This window comes from Betta splendens, chromosome 24 (assembly GCF_900634795.4).
Source record: "Betta splendens chromosome 24, fBetSpl5.4, whole genome shotgun sequence".
Classification (NCBI taxonomy): domain Eukaryota; kingdom Metazoa; phylum Chordata; class Actinopteri; order Anabantiformes; family Osphronemidae; genus Betta; species Betta splendens.
The window spans coordinates 14,005,793-14,024,163 of record NC_040901.2 but is presented as its reverse complement, the minus strand read 5'-3'; the positions used below and the strand labels follow the sequence as shown (position 1 = coordinate 14,024,163).

The window sequence follows — 18,371 nt, the reverse complement described above, 5'->3', positions numbered from 1 at the left end:
TGACCTCACTGAACCAAAGAGGAGGCAAAGACAAAGACAGGTGAGTGAGACTGGAATGAATTTATTCATCTGTTAGATCAGCGTTAGAAAAATGACAGTGGACGCAGGCGGAAGGATTGTACTTGGTTACTCGCCGACACCGAGGCTCGGCTCGGCCCGGCCCGAGGTTCTGCCGGTGTCAGCTGAGGGAAGTCTGTTTAAACCTCACGAGTTTGTCTGAGCTGATGCGGTGGTGTTCTCCAATGTGATATTACAGGGAAAGCAGCCACAGAGGTGGGAGGAAGCATCTTCACTGGGATCAAAACTTCTGTGAGTACAGATCTACAGCGTGGGCTTCAGGAGCTTCCTCAGAACCAGAGTGGACCTCCAGACCTGAGCTGGTCTGAAGACGCCTCCAAGCCTCCAGACGCCTTTACACCGGCTGGAACCTGGGTGGGACCCAGACGGAACCCTGGGGAGAACCCAGGTGGAACCCGGGTGGGACCCAGACGGAACCCTGGGGAGAACCCAGATGGAAGCCGTGTGGGACCCAGGTGGAACCTGGGTGGAACCCGGGTGGGACCCAGACGGAACCCTGGGGAGAACCCAGGTGGAACCCGGGTGGGACCCAGACGGAACCCTGGGGAGAACCCAGACGGAACCCGGGTGGGACCCGGGTGGGACCCAGACGGAACCCTGGGGAGAACCCAGGTGGAACCCGGGTGGGACCCAGCTTCCAGCAAACCTCAGAGTTTTCTGCATATCATCAGCTCCAGAGCGTTTGGAGGAATAACAGCCGTTGGTGGAAGTCCAGTTCAAGGCGGAGGAATCATCTCTGCACCGGCTGGATTCAAATGGAGGACCAGCCCGGGCCCGGCGTGGACCCGACGAGCTGACATGGCTTATCCAGGGCGTTTTTTGCAGTGCTGATCAGCAGTTGCATAATTAATTCACATTTTCCGCTTTGCTTGATAAAAGTACAGAAACGAATCATGGAGCTGAATTACTGCTCTGCTCCCAAAACATGGCAAAGGTTTGGTCCAGAATCACATGGAATCAAATCAAGGTCTCAACTTACATTCAGTTGGAAAGACAAAAGGTCAAACAAGGTATTAGCAGGTATGAGTGAATAATCGGTTCATGCAGCAGAAAACAACTGGCAGACGTGTAAACGGGTTGAGTGGGTCACCAGCTGGTTGTTAAGAGGTGTCAGAGTCTGAACAAACCCTGTTACAGCAGAATTAAGGCCTCGTAGTTAGACTGGTGGAAACGTCTGATGTGGTGGTGGTGGTGGTTTCCTGCATAGCGCTGGACGGACCGGCCCGGACCGGCCCGGCCCGTCACTTCAGCGTGCTCTGCAGCACGGCCGTGGCGTAGGTGGGCCGCGCCTGCCGGCTCTCGATGGCGCTGCGCAGGTACTGGACGCCGCCGCAGCGCTCCCAGATCTCCTCGAACTGACGCGGGAGGATCTCCGCCCCCCGTTTCCTGGACAGACCCGTCTCCTCCAGGCTCAGCTCACACATCTCCATGTCGTCCTTCCCTGGGGGGGGCATTCAGGGTGCCTCTTAGTGCTTTAGGATAGGCTTTACAGAGATGATGATGATGATGATGATGAGGAGGAGGAGGAGGAGGAGGAGGAGGAGCAGCAGCGCCCCCGGTACCCACCTGCCACCAGGACGATGGGGTGCTTGTCCGGGTGCAGCTCCATCTGCCTGGCGATCCAGGGCCCGTCGAAGTGAGCGTACCACCAGCCCTTCTTCTTGCTCTGCGGGTCCTTGTACTGGTCGCCCGGCCGGATGAACGGGATGCGGAAGTAGCGCTGCTGCCGGTTCATGGCCACCTCGTACTGCCGCGCAGGTATGGGCGGCGCCGGGTTCTGCTGGGCTGTGGGCGGGATGGAAACAGAGTCAGGCCTTCCTCAGAGCGGCCAACGGGAGTCAGCCCTGATGTTTACATGCAGCTGGAGGAGCAACCACCACCACCGGCCACAACCTTTGCAAAGCCTTTGAAATGAAGAGTTCCTCGATGCCGCTGCACGTTCTCACTTAGAACCAAGCGGACTCGGGCAGGTGTGTTTGCTCTGAGCCAGGATCGAGTCATAAGCACTGAAGCTTGTTTGTGCAGCTCTTAACACACGGCTGCGCTGTTATCGGCTGCATGTAAACATGAGGCTGCTGCTGTTCTGGGATCAGGCTACTCCCTGGCTGCCAGGAGTCCTGCTGTTAGAGGGAGCACGCGAACGCAGCAGATGCAGAGAGCAGGTTTGCAAACGTCAAAAACGGAGGATCTGCATCTTTCTACAAAGCAGCTTGTGAAGACGGAGACGGGCGCGTTTCTCAATCAAACGGCTTCAAAGCGGCTGCCAAACGCTGTCACACGTGTTTCTAGCAGGATCAGGCGGAGGTGAAGCCTCAGGCGAGCACATTGGGAGCCGAGGCTCCACACATCAGAGCCTGAAAGGGAGCGGAGCCAGACGAGGCCGCCTCCTCAGGCGCTGCTGCTGATGCTTGTACTTCCTGACCCGCTGCTGTGAACTGACTCAGGTGACGCAGCAGCATTCAGGCTTCAAGGCTGATGCAGACAAAGACGCAGAGCTGCTTCATCCTGACTCCTCCTGTCTCATAAAGAACCTGCAAACGTGTCGGGTCTGAAAGAGCTGCAGTTTCCTGAATCTTTTAAACAGGTTTGACTTTGTTCAGCTGATGCCAAGTGAAACTAAGTCATTGTGTCAGCATCAGGTGGAAGGTGAGCGACCTCATAAAGCCATTAAACCTTCCTACATCTGGGCAGAGGCGTTTGCTGACCTCCTGCTCTGCAGACGTGAGCTCGTCTCTAGAGCCGAGCTCAAGCTGAGCAAACAGATCGGAACCGTTCCCTCCTCCTCTCAGACTCGTGCTAAGACCTGGGCTCTGTGTCAGAGCACCGGAACCGGCCTCAAAGGCTCTGCAGCAGCTCTGTGCTTCACAATCGCCTCAACAATCTCTTCCACACACGTCTCAAGCCAAGTTGCCATGGAAACCATCCACCATCCTGAAGGGGGGGGGCAGCACTAAGCACAAACCCACGGGATGATCCCAGCTAAGAGCAGAGGGGGTTAATGAGGGAGGGGTTAGTAGCTACACAGTGGAGGAGCACTTACATGCTGTTCTCACGGGAGGAGCATGACCTGAAAGTAAACACGCACAGACAGGAAGTGATGCAACACGGCGGCAACAATCAGACGATGAAGCTACAACTCAGACATTTACCACAGTTCACTCAGTTAAAACATCTGAAATGTGAGGACGTAAAAATGAAGAAGCTAAGAGGATTTTAATGGAGGTTCTGCAGGTTCTGGTGGATTCAGAGCTTCAGCTGCTAAAGACAAGTGACAAACAGACCGAATCACCAGCATTTGACCCGACTCACGGGTCCAGAGCCTCATGCAGACGCTGATCAGTGAGTGGACGGTACCGTAGTCGGTGACGGACTTGGGCGCGCGCTGCTCCGACTCCGTGTTCCTCTTCTTGTTCTTGGACTTCCAGGCGTGGTAGACCTTGAGCCGGCGGTGAAACTCCTCCCTGCAGGCGGCGAGCAGCTCGATGTCTGCGGACGAAAGGTCAACGGGTCATTAACGCACGCATCAAACACTCCTGAACGGACGAGCGAGTCCTGAACGGACGAGCGAGTCCTGAACGGAACGAGCGAGTCCTGAACGGACCGTGTCTTGAACGGACGGAGCGGGTCCTGAACAGATGAGTCCTGAACAGAATGAGCGAGTCCTGAACGCAACGACCGAGTCCTGAACGGAACGAGCGAGTCCTGAACGGACGGAGCGGTTCCTGAACGGACGGAGCGGTTCCTGAACGGACGGAGCGAGTCCTGAACGGACGAGCGAGTCCTGAACGGAACGTGTCTTGAACGGACGGAGCGGGTCCTGAACAGATGAGTCCTGAACAGAATGAGCGAGGCCTGAACAGAATGAGCGAGTCCTGAACGCAACGACCGAGTCCTGAACGCAACGACCGAGTCCTGAACAGAATGAGTGGTTCCTGAACGGACGGAGCGGTTCCTGAACGGACGGAGCGAGTCCTGAACGGACGAGCGAGTCCTGAACGCAACGACCGAGTCCTGAACGGAATGAGCGAGTCCTGAACGGACGGAGCGGTTCCTGAACGGACGGAGCGGTTCCTGAACGGACCGTGTCTTGAACGGACGGAGCGGTTCCTGAACGGACGGAGCAGTTCCTGAACGGACGGAGCGGTTCCTGAACGGACGGAGCGAGTCCTGAACGGACCGAGCGAGTCCTGAACGGAACGAGCGAGTCCTGAACGGACCGAGCGAGTCCTGAACGGACCGTGTCTTGAACGGACGGAGCGGGTCCTGAACAGATGAGTCCTGAACATAATGAGCGAGTCCTGAACGGACGGAGCGAGTCCTGAACGGACGGAGCGGTTCCTGAACGGACCGTGTCTTGAACGGACGGAGCGGGTCCTGAACGGACGGAGCGAGTCCTGAACGGAATGAGCGAGTCCTGAACGGACGCATCGCAACTGCTGCTCCTTCAATCCTGGAGGCGGAGCTGCTGCTGCTGCTGCAGTCGACGCCAACAGGATGGAACGCTGCTCCACCTTTACCCCACTTTTACCTCGCCTGCTCCACCTTTAGCCCACCTGCTCCACCTTTAGCCCACCTGCTCTCACTTTGCAGAACAGATCTCATCACCTGCTCACACGTTAAATTAAAACGCTGCTAAAATTACTACCGCCACTAGATTTCACATTTGCAAAAGCGCTCTCAGAAGGAGACAGAAGTGCTTTGGAAGTGAAATGAGGTTTGCTTTTTAAAATCGGTGCCAGGATGAAGTCGTTGGTAGAAGATAAATGATCAGGACGAACACACGGCTGTAACATTTTACAGGCTGCAGCATTAAGACGAGTGAGAACGCATGGGGATGATACAGACAAACGACTTCAGTTCAGTTGCAATGCATCATCCAGAGCGACAGTGAGCGATGAGGCGCTTAACGTGCAGCAGAGCTTAGGTAACGTCAGCGGACAGAAATAGTCCGGAGGCACAAGCGCTGCGAATAAAGACTAATTGAATTTGGTGCGGAGCTGAGGCCGACCTGGCAGGTGTCAACAACCTGCTGCAGAGCATCAGCATCCTGACTCACAATAATGTGAGCATTAGGCAGGCGGCAGGTTAAACCCCACACCAGGAGACGGGATTAGGATCTCTGTGAATGCTAATGGGCCCAGAGAGGCAGAGACGAGCCGGAACCCCAGGGACCAAACCACGGCGCAACATAAGGACTAACATGCACCCACCAGACAAAGCACCTGGAATAAAATGCTGGGGAAATGTGAAGGTTAAGAGTTGTCAGCCATGATACACAACAACAGCTGCTGTCGTCAGGATCAGCTCTGCTTCAACGCCCACGCCGCACGAGTGGCAGCGCTTTCAAAATAAAAGTTATGTGTGAGCTGTGGAGGACGTTTCCATCAGAGGCTCACGTGGATGAAGAGCCTGGTTCAGCCTCTGGGAGCAGGAACATGCTGTCATGGAGTGTGTTCGGGGCTCATCCTCTGGGGATCACGCAGACACTCACCACATGAGGTGTTGATGGCGTCTCGCAGCTCAGCGTACTTCCACTTGCTCAGCTCGTACTTCTTGGCGCCGGCGGCGGCCTTGGAGGCCTGGACCTGTGGACCTCTAGCAGGAGACAGACAGATGGAGGCTAAAGGTCAGCGATAAGGGCTGAGGGAGCGATGGGACGGTTGGAGCAGGACGCTGGCTCGGGTCAGAGGGAAAGAGAAGCAGAGTCAGTAGATGGGTGGAGTTTCCAGACTGAGGCCGTTCAACCGCACCGTGGTTGTTGAACTGAACGTGTTTAGTGTGAATGGGACGCCTCCACCCACCTGGTCACACTATCACTGCTACATGTTAAAGCTGCTGTGGAGTTAGAGGCGTGTGCAGCTGCTCTCCAGCTGTGGTGAAGTGAAGCGGGACGCAGCGGCTCTGATCCAAGCGGAGGCTCAGAGTTACAGCCACCTTCTGCTCCTATTTGCAGCAGTGATGCGTTCGACCTGAGCCAATTAGACGGATGATTGGTGATGTCATTGTGATGTCACACTGGGCTTAGGCCACATCAGGTTCACCTTCGCCTGCTTCACCTAAAGCTCCCCTCATTTGATTTGACACTTTGATTGGAGGCAGTGAACTGAAGCTGCTCGTCTTCATCTGCACCTTCATCATCAACAATCAAGCAAATCAAGTGCGCTGAGAGAAGATCGGACTCCTTAAGACGGCTCTTACCCACCTAGCCAGGAGCTCAGTCATTTCCTTGGCCATTTCCTCCCTAAAAAGCACAGCGGTGCCAAGCGGAACGTTAGTGCACTGGTTCATGGCGTTTCCTCTGAATCACATTCACATTGACTAAAATGTAGCTTTAGCAAAACGAGAGACGGCGAGATAAACAAAACGTTGCGTCCTTCGCTCTCCTCCTTTCCTCTCATCTTTCCTTCCCTCTATCCTTGTTTTCTTTCCTGTCGTTTCCTTCTCTCTCCTCGTTTCCTCCCTCCTCACCTAGTTTTCTTCCCTCTCCTTGTTTCCTTTCTTGCCGTCTTGCTTCTCATTATTTTCTTCTCTTTCCTCGTTTCCTTCTCTTTTTCCTCTCTACTCATCTCCTTCCTTCTCATCTAGTTTAATTCTCTCTCCTCATTTCCCTTCCTCTGTCCTAGTTTCTTTCTCTCTCTCCCTCCTTGTTTTCTCCCTTCTTGCGTCTCTCTTTTCTCGTTTCCTTCCATCTCTCCTTATTTCCTACTCTCTCCCTTGGTTCCTTTTCTTTCTCTTTCTAGAGTACTTTTCTTCTCTCTCTCCCAGTTTCCTCCCTTCTGTCCTCATTTCATTTTCTCTCTCCTAGTTTACTCCCTTCTCACATAGTTTCCTTCCATCTCTCCTTGTTTCCTGCCTTTTTGCCTAGTTGTCTTCTCTCTTGCTCTCCTTGTTTTCTCTCTCTCCTCGTTTCCTTTTTTCTCATCTTGTTTCCTTCCTTCTCTCCTAGCTTCCTCCCCTCCCTCCTTTTCGCTCTACTCATTTCCTTCCTGCTCTCTCCCAGCATCTCCCCTTCTTGCATAGTTTCCTCTCTTGTCGCATAGTTCCTTCCCCCTTTCATCGCTACTAGCTCAAGCTTCCTAGGTTTAGGCCCCCGTCGGCCTTTGAGGTCACAGCTGTGTTATACGTGACTGCCTTTTTATGGACGTGCTGCGATGGTAACATGACAGCGGAGCACAGGGAGGAGACAAGTGGCGTGGAACCACCTGGTGTGAAGTACTGCCATGCAGCACTCCAGCATCCTCCCAGTGTGTAATAGTATAATGCAGCTACTAGCAGCTGACTCATGACGTGAAGCATCAATTTCAACTTTCAGAGCGACGGTGTGTGGGTTGCTTCAGGTTAAGTGCGAGAGGAGAGGAGGGAGCCAACGACGTGTCGTGAAACCCGAGCGAACGCACTTAAAGCGTTGCAGGATGCATCTGTGAACTGGCTCAACCTCACAAACAGATGGACCACAGTGGAGTGCTGTGATTTATGCAGCTTCTCTAAATAAACGCGAGCGAGCAGCGCTCGGTGTCTGCAGGTGTTGGCCGTGCGGAGAGGAAACCTACATGGTCAAACTCTTGAGCTGCGCGGATCCCAACGAGCTGTAAACAGAGGATCACAGGGTTACGAGGGTTCAGAGCCAGTAAGTCCTCGTCCACATCATCAACCATTCTCCATCCCAACTGCAACTTATCAAACTCCTGAAAGTGACGCCAACAGTAAAAGGCTTCACATTACACTTAAAAACTGTTTAAGGATTTTACATGAGTGGGAGACTTTTAGACTTTGCTGCATAACTAAAGGCTTTTCAATAAAATTACTAAAGTCAGAGGTCATCGCTTTTGGTAATTTACTAATATTGTCTGCTCACATCACAGCAGTAGAACCTGAGACCTTCAGTTTTTGTGTTGTGACACATGTTCCATCTTATGAACGAAGCCACGACTCTCAGAAGCTCGATAAACACAGAATCAGGTGACAGATTTGTGGTCGCATTTAAGTCACATTTACACTAAAGTAAAACTGAAGAATGTTATATTGGTCAAATCGTGAAGAAAACAGTGAATGAAAGAGCAAAGGTGCGTTTGGTGCATCTGTTAGAATCAGAGACGCTGGCGGCTCGTTACAACATGCAGGGTTGTTTAGCGGTTCAGAAGGTCAGGTCAGGTGAGACGGGTCACATTAAAGGGTTAAATGTCTGGGGCTTACGCTGCTCGCTCTGGGGACGATGGAACTGAGGAGCCATTACTGGGAGGGAAGAAGAAAACACAGAAGAAGAAATGGTTAAACACAGGCACACGGAGCCGAGACCCGGAGCGGGTCTGGAGCGAAGGAGCTGGACGAAGCGCCCAAACACGCCGTCATCACTCCGCAGCGCGGAGGGAGTCGGACGCTGATAGTGGCTCTCTGAGAGCTGTGCCTGGTGTTTGCTGCGCTCGTCCATGGGCTGGACTTTACCTGCGCAGGCCGGCGTCGTTCTGCGCCTCCTCGGGGATGAGCTCGGCCTCGCTCTGGGCGATCCTCAGCGCCAGCTCCCGGTCCCTCCTCTCCTGCTCCAGCACGGCCTGGCGGGCGGCCTCCTCCTCGCGCTCGGCCTGCAGCTGCAGCTCCATCTCCATCTGAGGACAGAGCGATGAGCAGCTTCAGGCCTCAGACTCACTCACAGGTCACTGCCGAAGCCTCAGAACCTCCCGTGATTGCTTCAAACTGTACATTTTAATTTATGAGCAGCTGTTTGTGTTTTGACGGCTTCAAGCTGCGCATCAGTGTTTAATGATCTGATTAAGTCAGCAGACAGCAGCTGCACAGTTTGGCTCTGCGTCTGTGTGTAAACACTGGAGGGACTCGTGGAAGCAGCATCCCTGTGCTGCCGCCATTGAAGTGGCGTCTGGGGGCCGGTTCCGAACGGGAGCCGTCAGCAGAGCCGAGCTTCTACAGCACCGAGGGACGATCACACAAGCAGCGACCTGTGAATGTCATTAAATGTCACCTCAAACATCATCCTCTGCTTCGTGGCTCTGACACAGAAATAAAAGTGTCTTTACGGTCGGGTCGTGCGAAGCCATCGATACGTGGACTCTGCTCCAGCATCATAAATCATTCGTGGCCAGACTTAAAGAGGAGCCTGCGTTTAAACCGCTGGGCAGCAATAACGTGTGGACGTATTACTGCCTCCAAAGCCAAACGACTACAGATGAATTTTAGTGCTGAGACTGAAACAAAGGTGTGTTTAAGCTGTACCCAGAACCAGATCCACCAACGTTACCAGATAACACTTCACCACCTCCACGTGTCCCATCCTAACATTGCTATGTGAAGTTGCTGTGCAACAAAGGAAGGCATCTGTGGTGAATTTCTAATGATGTAACATAAATCATTCAAGTGAATTGGTGTAACTTCAATTATTTATGTAGAAAAACATAAATATGATTTTAGTCTAATTCTGGGAGTCAAGTTGAGAAGCATCTCATCCTGATAAAAGCTGCGTCTGTGGGAGGAAACGGGCACATTGTGTAGCTGCGTTTATCTGCGTGTAGCTGCGTTTATCTGCGTGTAGTTGTGTGTATCTGCGCGTAGCTGCGTGTATCTGTGCGTAGCTGCGTGTATCTGTGTGTAGCTGCGTGTATCTGTGCGTAGCTGCGTGTATCTGTGCGTAGCTGCGTGTATCTGTGTGTAGCTGCGTGTATCTGTGTGTAGCTGCGTGTATCTGTGTGTAGCTGCGTGTAGTTGCATGTATCTGTGTGTAGCTGCGTGTATCTGTGTGTAGTTGCGTGTAGCTGCGTGTATCTGTGTGTAGTTGCGTGTAGCTGCGTGTATCTGCGTGTAGCTGCGTGTATCTGTGTGTAGTTGCGCGTAGTTGCGTGTATCTGTGTGTAGTTGCGCGTAGTTGCGTGTATCTGTGTGTAGCTGTGTGTATCTGTGTGTAGCTGCATGTATCTGTGTGTAGCTGCGTGTAGCTGCGTGTAGCTGCGTGTAGTTGCGTGTAGTTGCGTGTAGCTGCGTGTATCTGTGTGTAGCTGCATGTATCTGTGTGTAGCTGCGTGTATCTGTGTGTAGCTGCATGTATCTGCGTGTAGCTGCGTGTATCTGCGTGTAGCTGCGTGTAGTTGCGTGTATCTGCGTGTAGCTGCATGTATCTGTGTGTAGCTGCGTGTAGTTGCGTGTATCTGTGTGTAGCTGCGTGTATCTGTGTGTAGCTGCGTGTATCTGTGTGTAGCTGCGTGTAGTCGCGTGTATCTGTGTGTAGCTGCGTGTATCTGTGTGTAGCTGCGTGTAGTTGCGTGTAGCTGCGTGTATCTGTGTGTAGCTGCGTGTATCTGTGTGTAGCTGCGTGTAGTTGCGTGTAGCTGCGTGTATCTGCGTGTAGCTGCGTGTAGCTGCGTGTATCTGCGTGTATCTGTGTGTAGCTGCGTGTAGTTGCGTGTAGCTGCGTGTATCTGCGTGTAGCTGCGTGTATCTGCGTGTAGCTGCGTGTATCTGCGTGTAGCTGCGTGTATCTGTGTGTAGCTGACTCTGCTCTGTGAACAGCAGCTCCTAGAATACATGCAGAGCTGGACACCTGCAGCCCAAACCCACCTGGATCCTCCGCTCTTCCTCCTCCATCCTCTTCCTCTCCTCCTCCTCCTGCCTCCTCTTCAGCTCCATCTCTGCTTTTCTGGTGAGGGAGAAAGAAAACATAATGACTCAATGGAAGAGAAGAGAAAGGAATGGACGGGGAGTGAGACAAAGCAGAGAGAAACAAGGAAAGAAACTCCATCAGGTCAGTGGCGTGGATCCAAACTGATCCTAACTTCAGCCTCCCTGTCTCTAGAGTAACGACTCTGCGTTTCTCTAACAGCCGGGATTATTGAGGTGTTAGAGGTTCAGAAACTGCTGCATCATAACATCTGAGCCATGTTCTGGTGTCTTTGGTCTCTCCTCCCTCCAAACAAATCAACTGCTGCTGGAGACTTGCTGATGAGCAGAGCACAAAGCCTCCACGTTTCCAGGCTACTGGCTTCAGAGACGCATCCATGTGTACAGACTGGTCTCACTGCTCTTCGTATCGGCTGAACTGCACTGGCCGTCAGGAATCAAAAGTTAATCTGCAAAATGCTCTGAACAGAGAGAAGCATGAGCTGAATGGGCCACAGCGTTTCTCCACCTTTCTATAAATAAGGTTTAAGGCTTTGACGAGCTCGCCTGTGACCTTCAGCTGAATCTGAGGGGAGTTCACCACAGGCGGAGGAGGAGAGCCGAGCCGAGAGAAAGTGGCTCGTAAAATTTGGGCCGTCGTCCCTAATGTGTCGTATTAGGAGGTAGTGGTTTGTGACGAACGGCCCGTCAGTCGTCCTGGAAGCCTCTTCATGGAGCGTAGGGGTCGAAGATGTGAAGGATGAGTCTGCCTCCATCAGGGAAGGAACAGTGTGATCGAGGGCAGCGTGGGGACCAGATCCATCTGACACCTGACGTCCAGCATTAGCCGTTTAGACCCTCAGTCATCAGTGAAGCAGTGGGAGCAGTTGTTGACAAAAACCACAGGAGCTCATTAGGTTCCTGTGCTCCTCGTTAGAGCCCGTCCTCATCAGCGCCCAGGTCCCGGCTCCGGCTCCGGCTCCGGCCTAATGACCTGAAGCTGGAAATCACTCTGGACGAGCGTCAGAACACACGACGCAGCCTGCTCTGTAGCTAAACTCCCTTTGGTGCCATAATCTCATTATGTAAATCCCTTGGACACTTTCAGAGGCATGTGGACGCTGAGTATTTGCTCACTACAGCACTTTTCACTTAAAAGCAGCTTTTACAGCGTCAGAACGACAACTTGTACATTAGTGATTCAGCCGAGCTCCGGTTCAGAGCCCTTCACTTACAGCCGCCGCTCCTCCTCCTCCTGCTTGCGCCGCTGCTCCTCCTCCTCCCTCCTCTTCCTCTCTCTCTCCATCTCCTCCTGGATGCGCCGCAGCCGCTCCCGCTCCTCCTCCTCCTTCTTCTTGTTCTGCATGGCTGTCAGGAGCTGCTCCGACCGGGTCACCAGCGCCTTGTACTCATGGTCGATGTCGATCCGGGTCATGACGGTGCTCTGAGAAACGGAGAGTCAGACATGACTAAACGTGGAATCAGTCAATAAATAAAACGTCTCTCCTGACAGTCTGGTCAGTTTCCATCTACACAGCAACCTTTAGGGTCCTCAGGTTGGAAGAGAGATGGAAACAGATCAAGAACAGGAGAAGAGGTGACGAGCAAACGTCTGAAACCAAAGATCTGTCAGATAAACATTCATACACATCTGGGGTGATTCTGGCAGGACGTGGACGTGGTCAGACTGCTCTCAGGTGAGGAGCCTGCTGCTGAATTATGAAAATCAAATATAAAAATGCCAACACACATTTAAGATTCATGAAATTCAAAGACATGATTATCTGGACAGAGGGCAGACTCAAAGTCAGAGGAACATCTTAATCCAGGTCATTATGAGAGCACACATCAACCTGGAGAAATATCCCTGAAAGCTTCTGCTTTAACGTCTGAGACCCACGCATGCTGTGGGACCTGGAAACCAGCGGTCTATCAGGAACCTGCCGGGCGTCATGTCATGGAGACACCACCTGCTACAGGTGTTGGAGGAGGACAAACCTTGATCCGGAGCATCAGGGCATCGATGGCGGCCTCCAGCTCCTGGGCCTGTTTGCTCATCTCCTGTTTGCCCTCCTTCAGCCCGGCCACCACCTCGGTGAATCGGCCCATCCTGTTCTTCAGGTTCCGCACCTTGACCAGCCCGTCGATCCTGAAGCACAGACACAAGCAGCGTGTTGCAGGTAAAAGGGATCCACGAGTTCTCTGCTGTAAAAAGTATGTGACCGACGCTGGAGCAGCATCCTGATTCTAAAAACAGGCGACGTGCTCCTTTGGGCCCAGTTTCAGCTGGAACGGGACGTTATTCTGAGTCAGATCTGATGTAGAACGTCTCAAAGACTTCTCTAGATCCTTTAATGTGATGTGACAGTGCACAAATAGTATTTTAATGTCATCACAGGAACACTGAGCAGCAGAATGAAAGGGAGGAGGCCCACAGAAAGTGTGGAGCCCAGAACCTCCACCCTCCAGCTCCACAGCCAACGGAGGCTGTTTTGTCTCACACGATGGTAAAAGGCGAGCGAAGGGAAGCCGCTCTGCCCAGTGTTACCATGGCAACCAGCTAAATTATATAGCATCACAAATGTGAGTGACACCTCTTCGCCATCAGAGGAGAGACGTCGTCCTCACAGGAACCAATCTAGGCTCTAGACGAGTAGTTAATATTGGATTTTACTTCAACTCAGTTTTCTTTTTTTAGCCAAACTGGCTTTCGCCTCCTGCCGCTCATCAAACGCACCCAGGCTCCGTCACGCAGCGCGGTGGGTGGAGCAGCAGGTTGCCCCCCAGCGAGGAGAGAAAAACCTCCTCTTCACCTGCATGCTCCCCATTCACACCTGTCCCCCCCACCAGGCCGTGCTCATCATCACATAGCATGAGGACGTGTGGTAATAACCATGAGCACGAGAGAGAGACAGACGGAACGCTGAGGGCGAAGGAGGACGAATCCTAGTAAACAAGTGGAGAAGCAGGAGACGGAGACAATATCACGCCTGCTCACGGCAGACAGCATGAAAATGAAAAACGGCTCCTCCATCGCCTCCTGCGTGGAGGGAGGACGGCGATAACAACCCACCGAGGCTTGTGCTTCTTCCTGCAGAGCCACATGCGAACCGTCTTCTGCATCTTGATGCAGGCGCTGGTCCGATACAGAATCTTGTTCTTCACTGGGAGAAACAGAGAAAAGAAGAGAGTTGATTCTGTTTAAGCCCCAAACCCAAATAAATGAAGCTTTGATGCAACGTGTTCATCATCTCTGTTCAGTGAATCGCGTTTTACAGCCTCTCGTTAAACCGGTTCTGGATCAGAAGCAGCTAGAAGCCTCTGTAATCAAAGGCTGTTTTGCATGACAAGCGGTGCCGCCACCACCTGCTGGTTCCGCTCAGAGTCCGGTGCCGTCAGGTCAGCTCAGACGGGTCAGAGCAGGAAGCCTGCGTTGCTTAGTTGAATCCGTGCCGTACTGATACGGATGTGACACGTGCTGAGTCACTGAAGCTGCTGTTTGTGGGTTTGCAGGATTTCTGCGTTTAGTCTCTGCCCCAGATGAAGGGTGACAGATAACTGGAGCAAGATCGATGCCGTCGCCACTCGCTGCCAAAGTCATTGCATCCGGTGACCTCTGAATATTTAACGTCTGCACATTATCAATAGACACAAATAACAGCCCTGAACTAAGGTTTAGTGGTTAAACAGCCGCCGTGAAATTAGGAGCTCAGTGGAGCGGAACACTTATTTATTTTTAACGAGATGTGATAATATGATTTGGCAGCACCTGCTCTGCTCAGGTCCTGCCAATAAAGTGCTTATCAATTAGATCAATGAGGATGAAGGCGGAGGCGCCGCTGGTTCTACGTCAGCATGAAGCACTTGAGCCAGGTCTTACACTTGATGACGGACAGACCGCACCACTGGACTTTCTTCCAGCGGCTGTGGATCAGCCACTTGTTCACCTTCTTCACCAGCTCAGCCAGGTGGTCCGGGTCCGACTTCATGATCTGGTCGAACTCTGCAAACTGGACAGAGGAAGACGAGCGCAAAGTCATTGTTCCAGTGTAAAAACAGAGTATTCGTAGGACCTGAAGGATGAAAAGCACGAATCCGTCGTTAGGACCTAAAGTCGAGCGTTAGTCCAGTGAAGGCTCGTTTCTCTCCAGGTGTGAGTGCTGAGTGCAGCCGACCCTCATTGGATGTTTGAGTCTGTGCTCATCTTTTATTCAGAGCTTTTCCTCTGATCAGACACTGAAATCAGTCCTCTCCATCTACGTTTGTATCTGCGGCTGCTCGCAGGCTGAACTTACTCACCAGAACCGCGGCCTGGTGTCTGGTTGCTCAGAGCAGACGTCACATTTCAGACGGTGGCAGCTCCACGAAGGCTAATGAAAGTAATGATTTGAGCCTCTGAGCTAATCTGCAGTGTCACAGCAACTATTTGTCCTGTGGCGTGTTCACGCATGCGCCTGCATTAAGTCCAGCCTGGTGAGATGAATTATTCATGGGGTGGAGACATAAAAACCCATCTGTTGGTTCTGGCTGCCTCCAGACCCGTCTCACCTCAGCAGCCAAAGCCACTAAGTGCTCTCTCTGCTGGGGGACGATGTCTGAAGCAGCAGGCGCAGAGCTCTCACCTTTCCGGGCCGGAAGAACACTTTGGTCAGACCGAACTTGTAGTCGTTCTCATTCAGTCCCAGAGCTTTGAACAGAGCCTGCAACAAGAACAACAGCTTAAAGACCAGTCGCTTTGGACCAGAGCGGTTCTGAGTGGTGCGGCTCACCTTGCAGAAGAGGCGCGGGTCGAGGCGGGTGAGCTTGGCAGGCATGTACTTCTGGTACATGTTGTAGAGTTCGTGGAAGGGAGCTCTGGACGGGAAGCCGCCCTGCATCAGGTCCAGCACCGACACCATGCCTACAGAACCAGGGGGTCCAGAGAGAGAGAGAGAGAAAGAGAGAGAGACGAGGTCAGTTTCCTTCTTTAGATCATCAGGAAGTGTTCCAGCCAAACGGCTCCTGATTAAAGTCCGACTGCTCCCCCGTCACCAACGATGCCGGAACCAATGAGGTTCTACCCAACACGGTGCTTCAAGCTGATGCTGGGGTCCAGATGTCCTCTCCATAATTGGGCTAACATGCTAATGATTAGCAACACGTTCTTAGTTTAGCATGTCGGCAGGATGACATTTGCTAATTATCACTGAAGAAAAAGGTCAGAGTAGTTCAGTCAACAGCACCAAATTAAAACCCAAACTAATGAAGCTAAACCTGGAACTTATGACAACTTTTAATCACTGAAGTCAGTAGGGTTCATCCTGGAGGGAGCACGAACATCTGGAACTCATCCAGCTGCTGGTTATGTATTTACCATCAACCAAGATCCAGAAGAACCACAAGAGTCGACTCATTTTGTAGAACAAAGGAACGCTATCACTGATGCTCCAATAACCAACCCTGTAACCTCAGGCCCAGTTAGACCTGGGTCTGCTGGTTCCGGTCCTGCTCCTCTGTTCCCTAGTGCCCGTAAACAGGCCGCCTGACCACTTTGAAGCTTGCTGGTCACTCACTTTGCTCGTTTCAAAGGGATCATTTGCAGCCTCTTACAAAGAAGAAACATGTTGTTAATTGGCTTCAAGTGTAAATGAGCAGATCTCACAGAAGAAGAGTGAGCAGGGAGAAGAGGAGGAGGAAGAGGAGGTGGAGCAGCTCCTGCTTCATTAAAGGGCCTTTATCTGCTTTTGTCCATCAGCCACCATGTTTCTGGGCCTGTAAGACGCTGTGTTGGGCTTCTCAGAGCATTTATCCGGGTTTAGTCTCCCTCCGCTGGCTCCCTGTAAAGTGGCTCGCTGCTGATTAGACCGCACGGCGCTGCTGTACCAGGCCCGGTTCTACAGAACAAGCTACTGCCTCCGTCCCAGGGTCGTATTTTTGGAGGCACATCCTTTGCCATTTTGAATGTGACCGCATCGTGTTGGAGCACAGAAGCCCCCGTCAGCGCGTCCATTCCCAGTCCAATAAACGTGATAAAGAGCTTGACGGGTCCAGTATCTGAACGGGGCATCGCTGGGTCTGTGTGGATAAAAGCCGAATCGGAACCTCTGAGGATATTAAACCAGAGCTCGTCATGTCGCTGCCTCCAAACGAAACATTTAAAATATTGGTGTCAAAGAGACACGGGTTCTACACGGGTTCTACGGGCAGACGGGACCCTGATAGTCCAGACACACACACACACACACACACACACACACACACACACACACACACACACGACAACGTCTTAAACAGGACCAACAGGTCCAATTGGCAGCGGATCAGACTAATGTGTAGATGAACCTGAGCCCAGTAAGCAGCGCCTGTGAGCGTCCAAACTAAACACACACACACACACACACACACACACACACACACACACATACAATTCAGTGAGTGAAGGAAGGTTTGGATTCCAGCTGCAGCAGAACCACAGCGCGTGTGCGTCTGGTGGAACGTCGCCACTCGTGGTTCAGTGTGTTTTAGATGTGATTTAAATCTTATCACATAATAATAAAAAGAAGCTGATGCGTTTTTAAAGGGCTTATTGATTAAACAAAGCTGAATCCGTTTCATTAATGAGTCCTGGTACTGACCCGAGCACTGCAGTTGCGACAGAATTTGAGCTCCCTCAAACTGGTGGCTGATCATCTTCAGGTTCGGCTTAATGCAGCGGACGAAGCTGGAGCCCTGAAGACAGACAAACAGGGTCAGTGAAGGAACCACAGACCAGCGCCAGAACCAGAGCGGAAGGAGACTGACCGTGCTGCGAAGCTTGTCCAGGAGGAGGTTCAGCTGGGTCTGTAGAAAACAGAAAGCAGCCATTAGACATAGGACAAGGTGTAGTAGACAGACAGACAGACAGACAGACAGACAGACAGACAGGTGCACGCACGCACGCACGCACGCACGCACGCACACACACACACACACACACACACACACACACACACACACACACACACACACACACGACCTGTCTGTGACTCTGCCACAGCTCATGGCCGCCTGTGTGACAGCTCATTGTATCTGCTCCTGCACCACAGAGAAGCCATTACTGTAGGACGGTGGAGGCTCACAGTCGGCAGCTGAAGGTGCTGCTGAGGTGAAGCGGTGAGAAGGAAGCTGATAAGCTGAGTACACGCATCAGGAAGCAGCAGAGCTTCTGATGAGCACCAATGTCAGCAGCATCTTTGCCCTGGTCACTACGAGTTCTGCTTCTGGGCAAAGAGATTTCACTCAAACTGGTAGTTTTACTGGGGAAAACCTGGGACAGAAGTTCAAACTCAGCAAAAACAGGTTCAAAGGAACCAAGCGGTCGATAACGTCTTCACTCAGGACAAATGGAAATGAGCCCAATCATTAAAGTGAACATCAGAGCCAACAGCCTGGACACGTCCAGAACCATCAGAACCAGGCTCCTGGTGCTGCCTCCACACCTCCCATCAGAACTGCAGCAGCTCAGTTTACTCGCATCCGGTCCAACTGCTGAAATGTGAGACCGTACTGAGATGAAGAACCGACGTTTGGCATCAAGTCAAAGGAAGAGAAGAGCATCGGTTCTGCTGGACCTGACGTCGGTGGTCTCACATGCGTTTTCATTACGTGCAGCATCACATGCATGTGGATCTATGGTCCGCACGTATCCGTTTTTGGCCTGACGGGTATTTCAGACT

The 18,371-nt window shown here is 52.3% G+C and overlaps 1 protein-coding gene across 7 annotated transcripts in view; it reads right to left on the bottom strand.

Moving 5' to 3' along the window:
- Positions 1-41: 41 nt before the first annotated feature.
- The window catches only part of myo6a (myosin VIa), a 44,572-nt gene continuing 26,242 nt past the window's right edge, over positions 42-18,371 (bottom strand). For 2 of the 7 annotated variants that reach the window (XM_029141974.3, XM_041069597.2), the window contains exons 19-36: positions 17,458-17,496; positions 17,292-17,385; positions 15,447-15,577; positions 15,300-15,377; positions 14,558-14,687; positions 13,751-13,841; positions 12,676-12,826; positions 11,913-12,121; positions 10,639-10,717; positions 8,521-8,681; positions 8,272-8,310; positions 7,629-7,664; positions 6,281-6,319; positions 5,570-5,673; positions 3,433-3,564; positions 3,119-3,145; positions 1,645-1,863; positions 42-1,519 (exon numbers count right to left, since the gene is read on the bottom strand). In XM_029141974.3, the coding sequence (XP_028997807.1) occupies positions 1,320-1,519; positions 1,645-1,863; positions 3,119-3,145; positions 3,433-3,564; positions 5,570-5,673; positions 6,281-6,319; positions 7,629-7,664; positions 8,272-8,310; positions 8,521-8,681; positions 10,639-10,717; positions 11,913-12,121; positions 12,676-12,826; positions 13,751-13,841; positions 14,558-14,687; positions 15,300-15,377; positions 15,447-15,577; positions 17,292-17,385; positions 17,458-17,496 (1,959 nt within the window). In that variant the 3' untranslated portion in view covers positions 42-1,319. The remainder of the gene's footprint in view (positions 1,520-1,644; positions 1,864-3,118; positions 3,146-3,432; positions 3,565-5,569; positions 5,674-6,280; positions 6,320-7,628; positions 7,665-8,271; positions 8,311-8,520; positions 8,682-10,638; positions 10,718-11,912; positions 12,122-12,675; positions 12,827-13,750; positions 13,842-14,557; positions 14,688-15,299; positions 15,378-15,446; positions 15,578-17,291; positions 17,386-17,457; positions 17,497-18,371) is intronic. The other 5 variants (XM_055506595.1, XM_055506594.1, XM_055506596.1 and 2 more) reach the window with 5 other exon arrangements.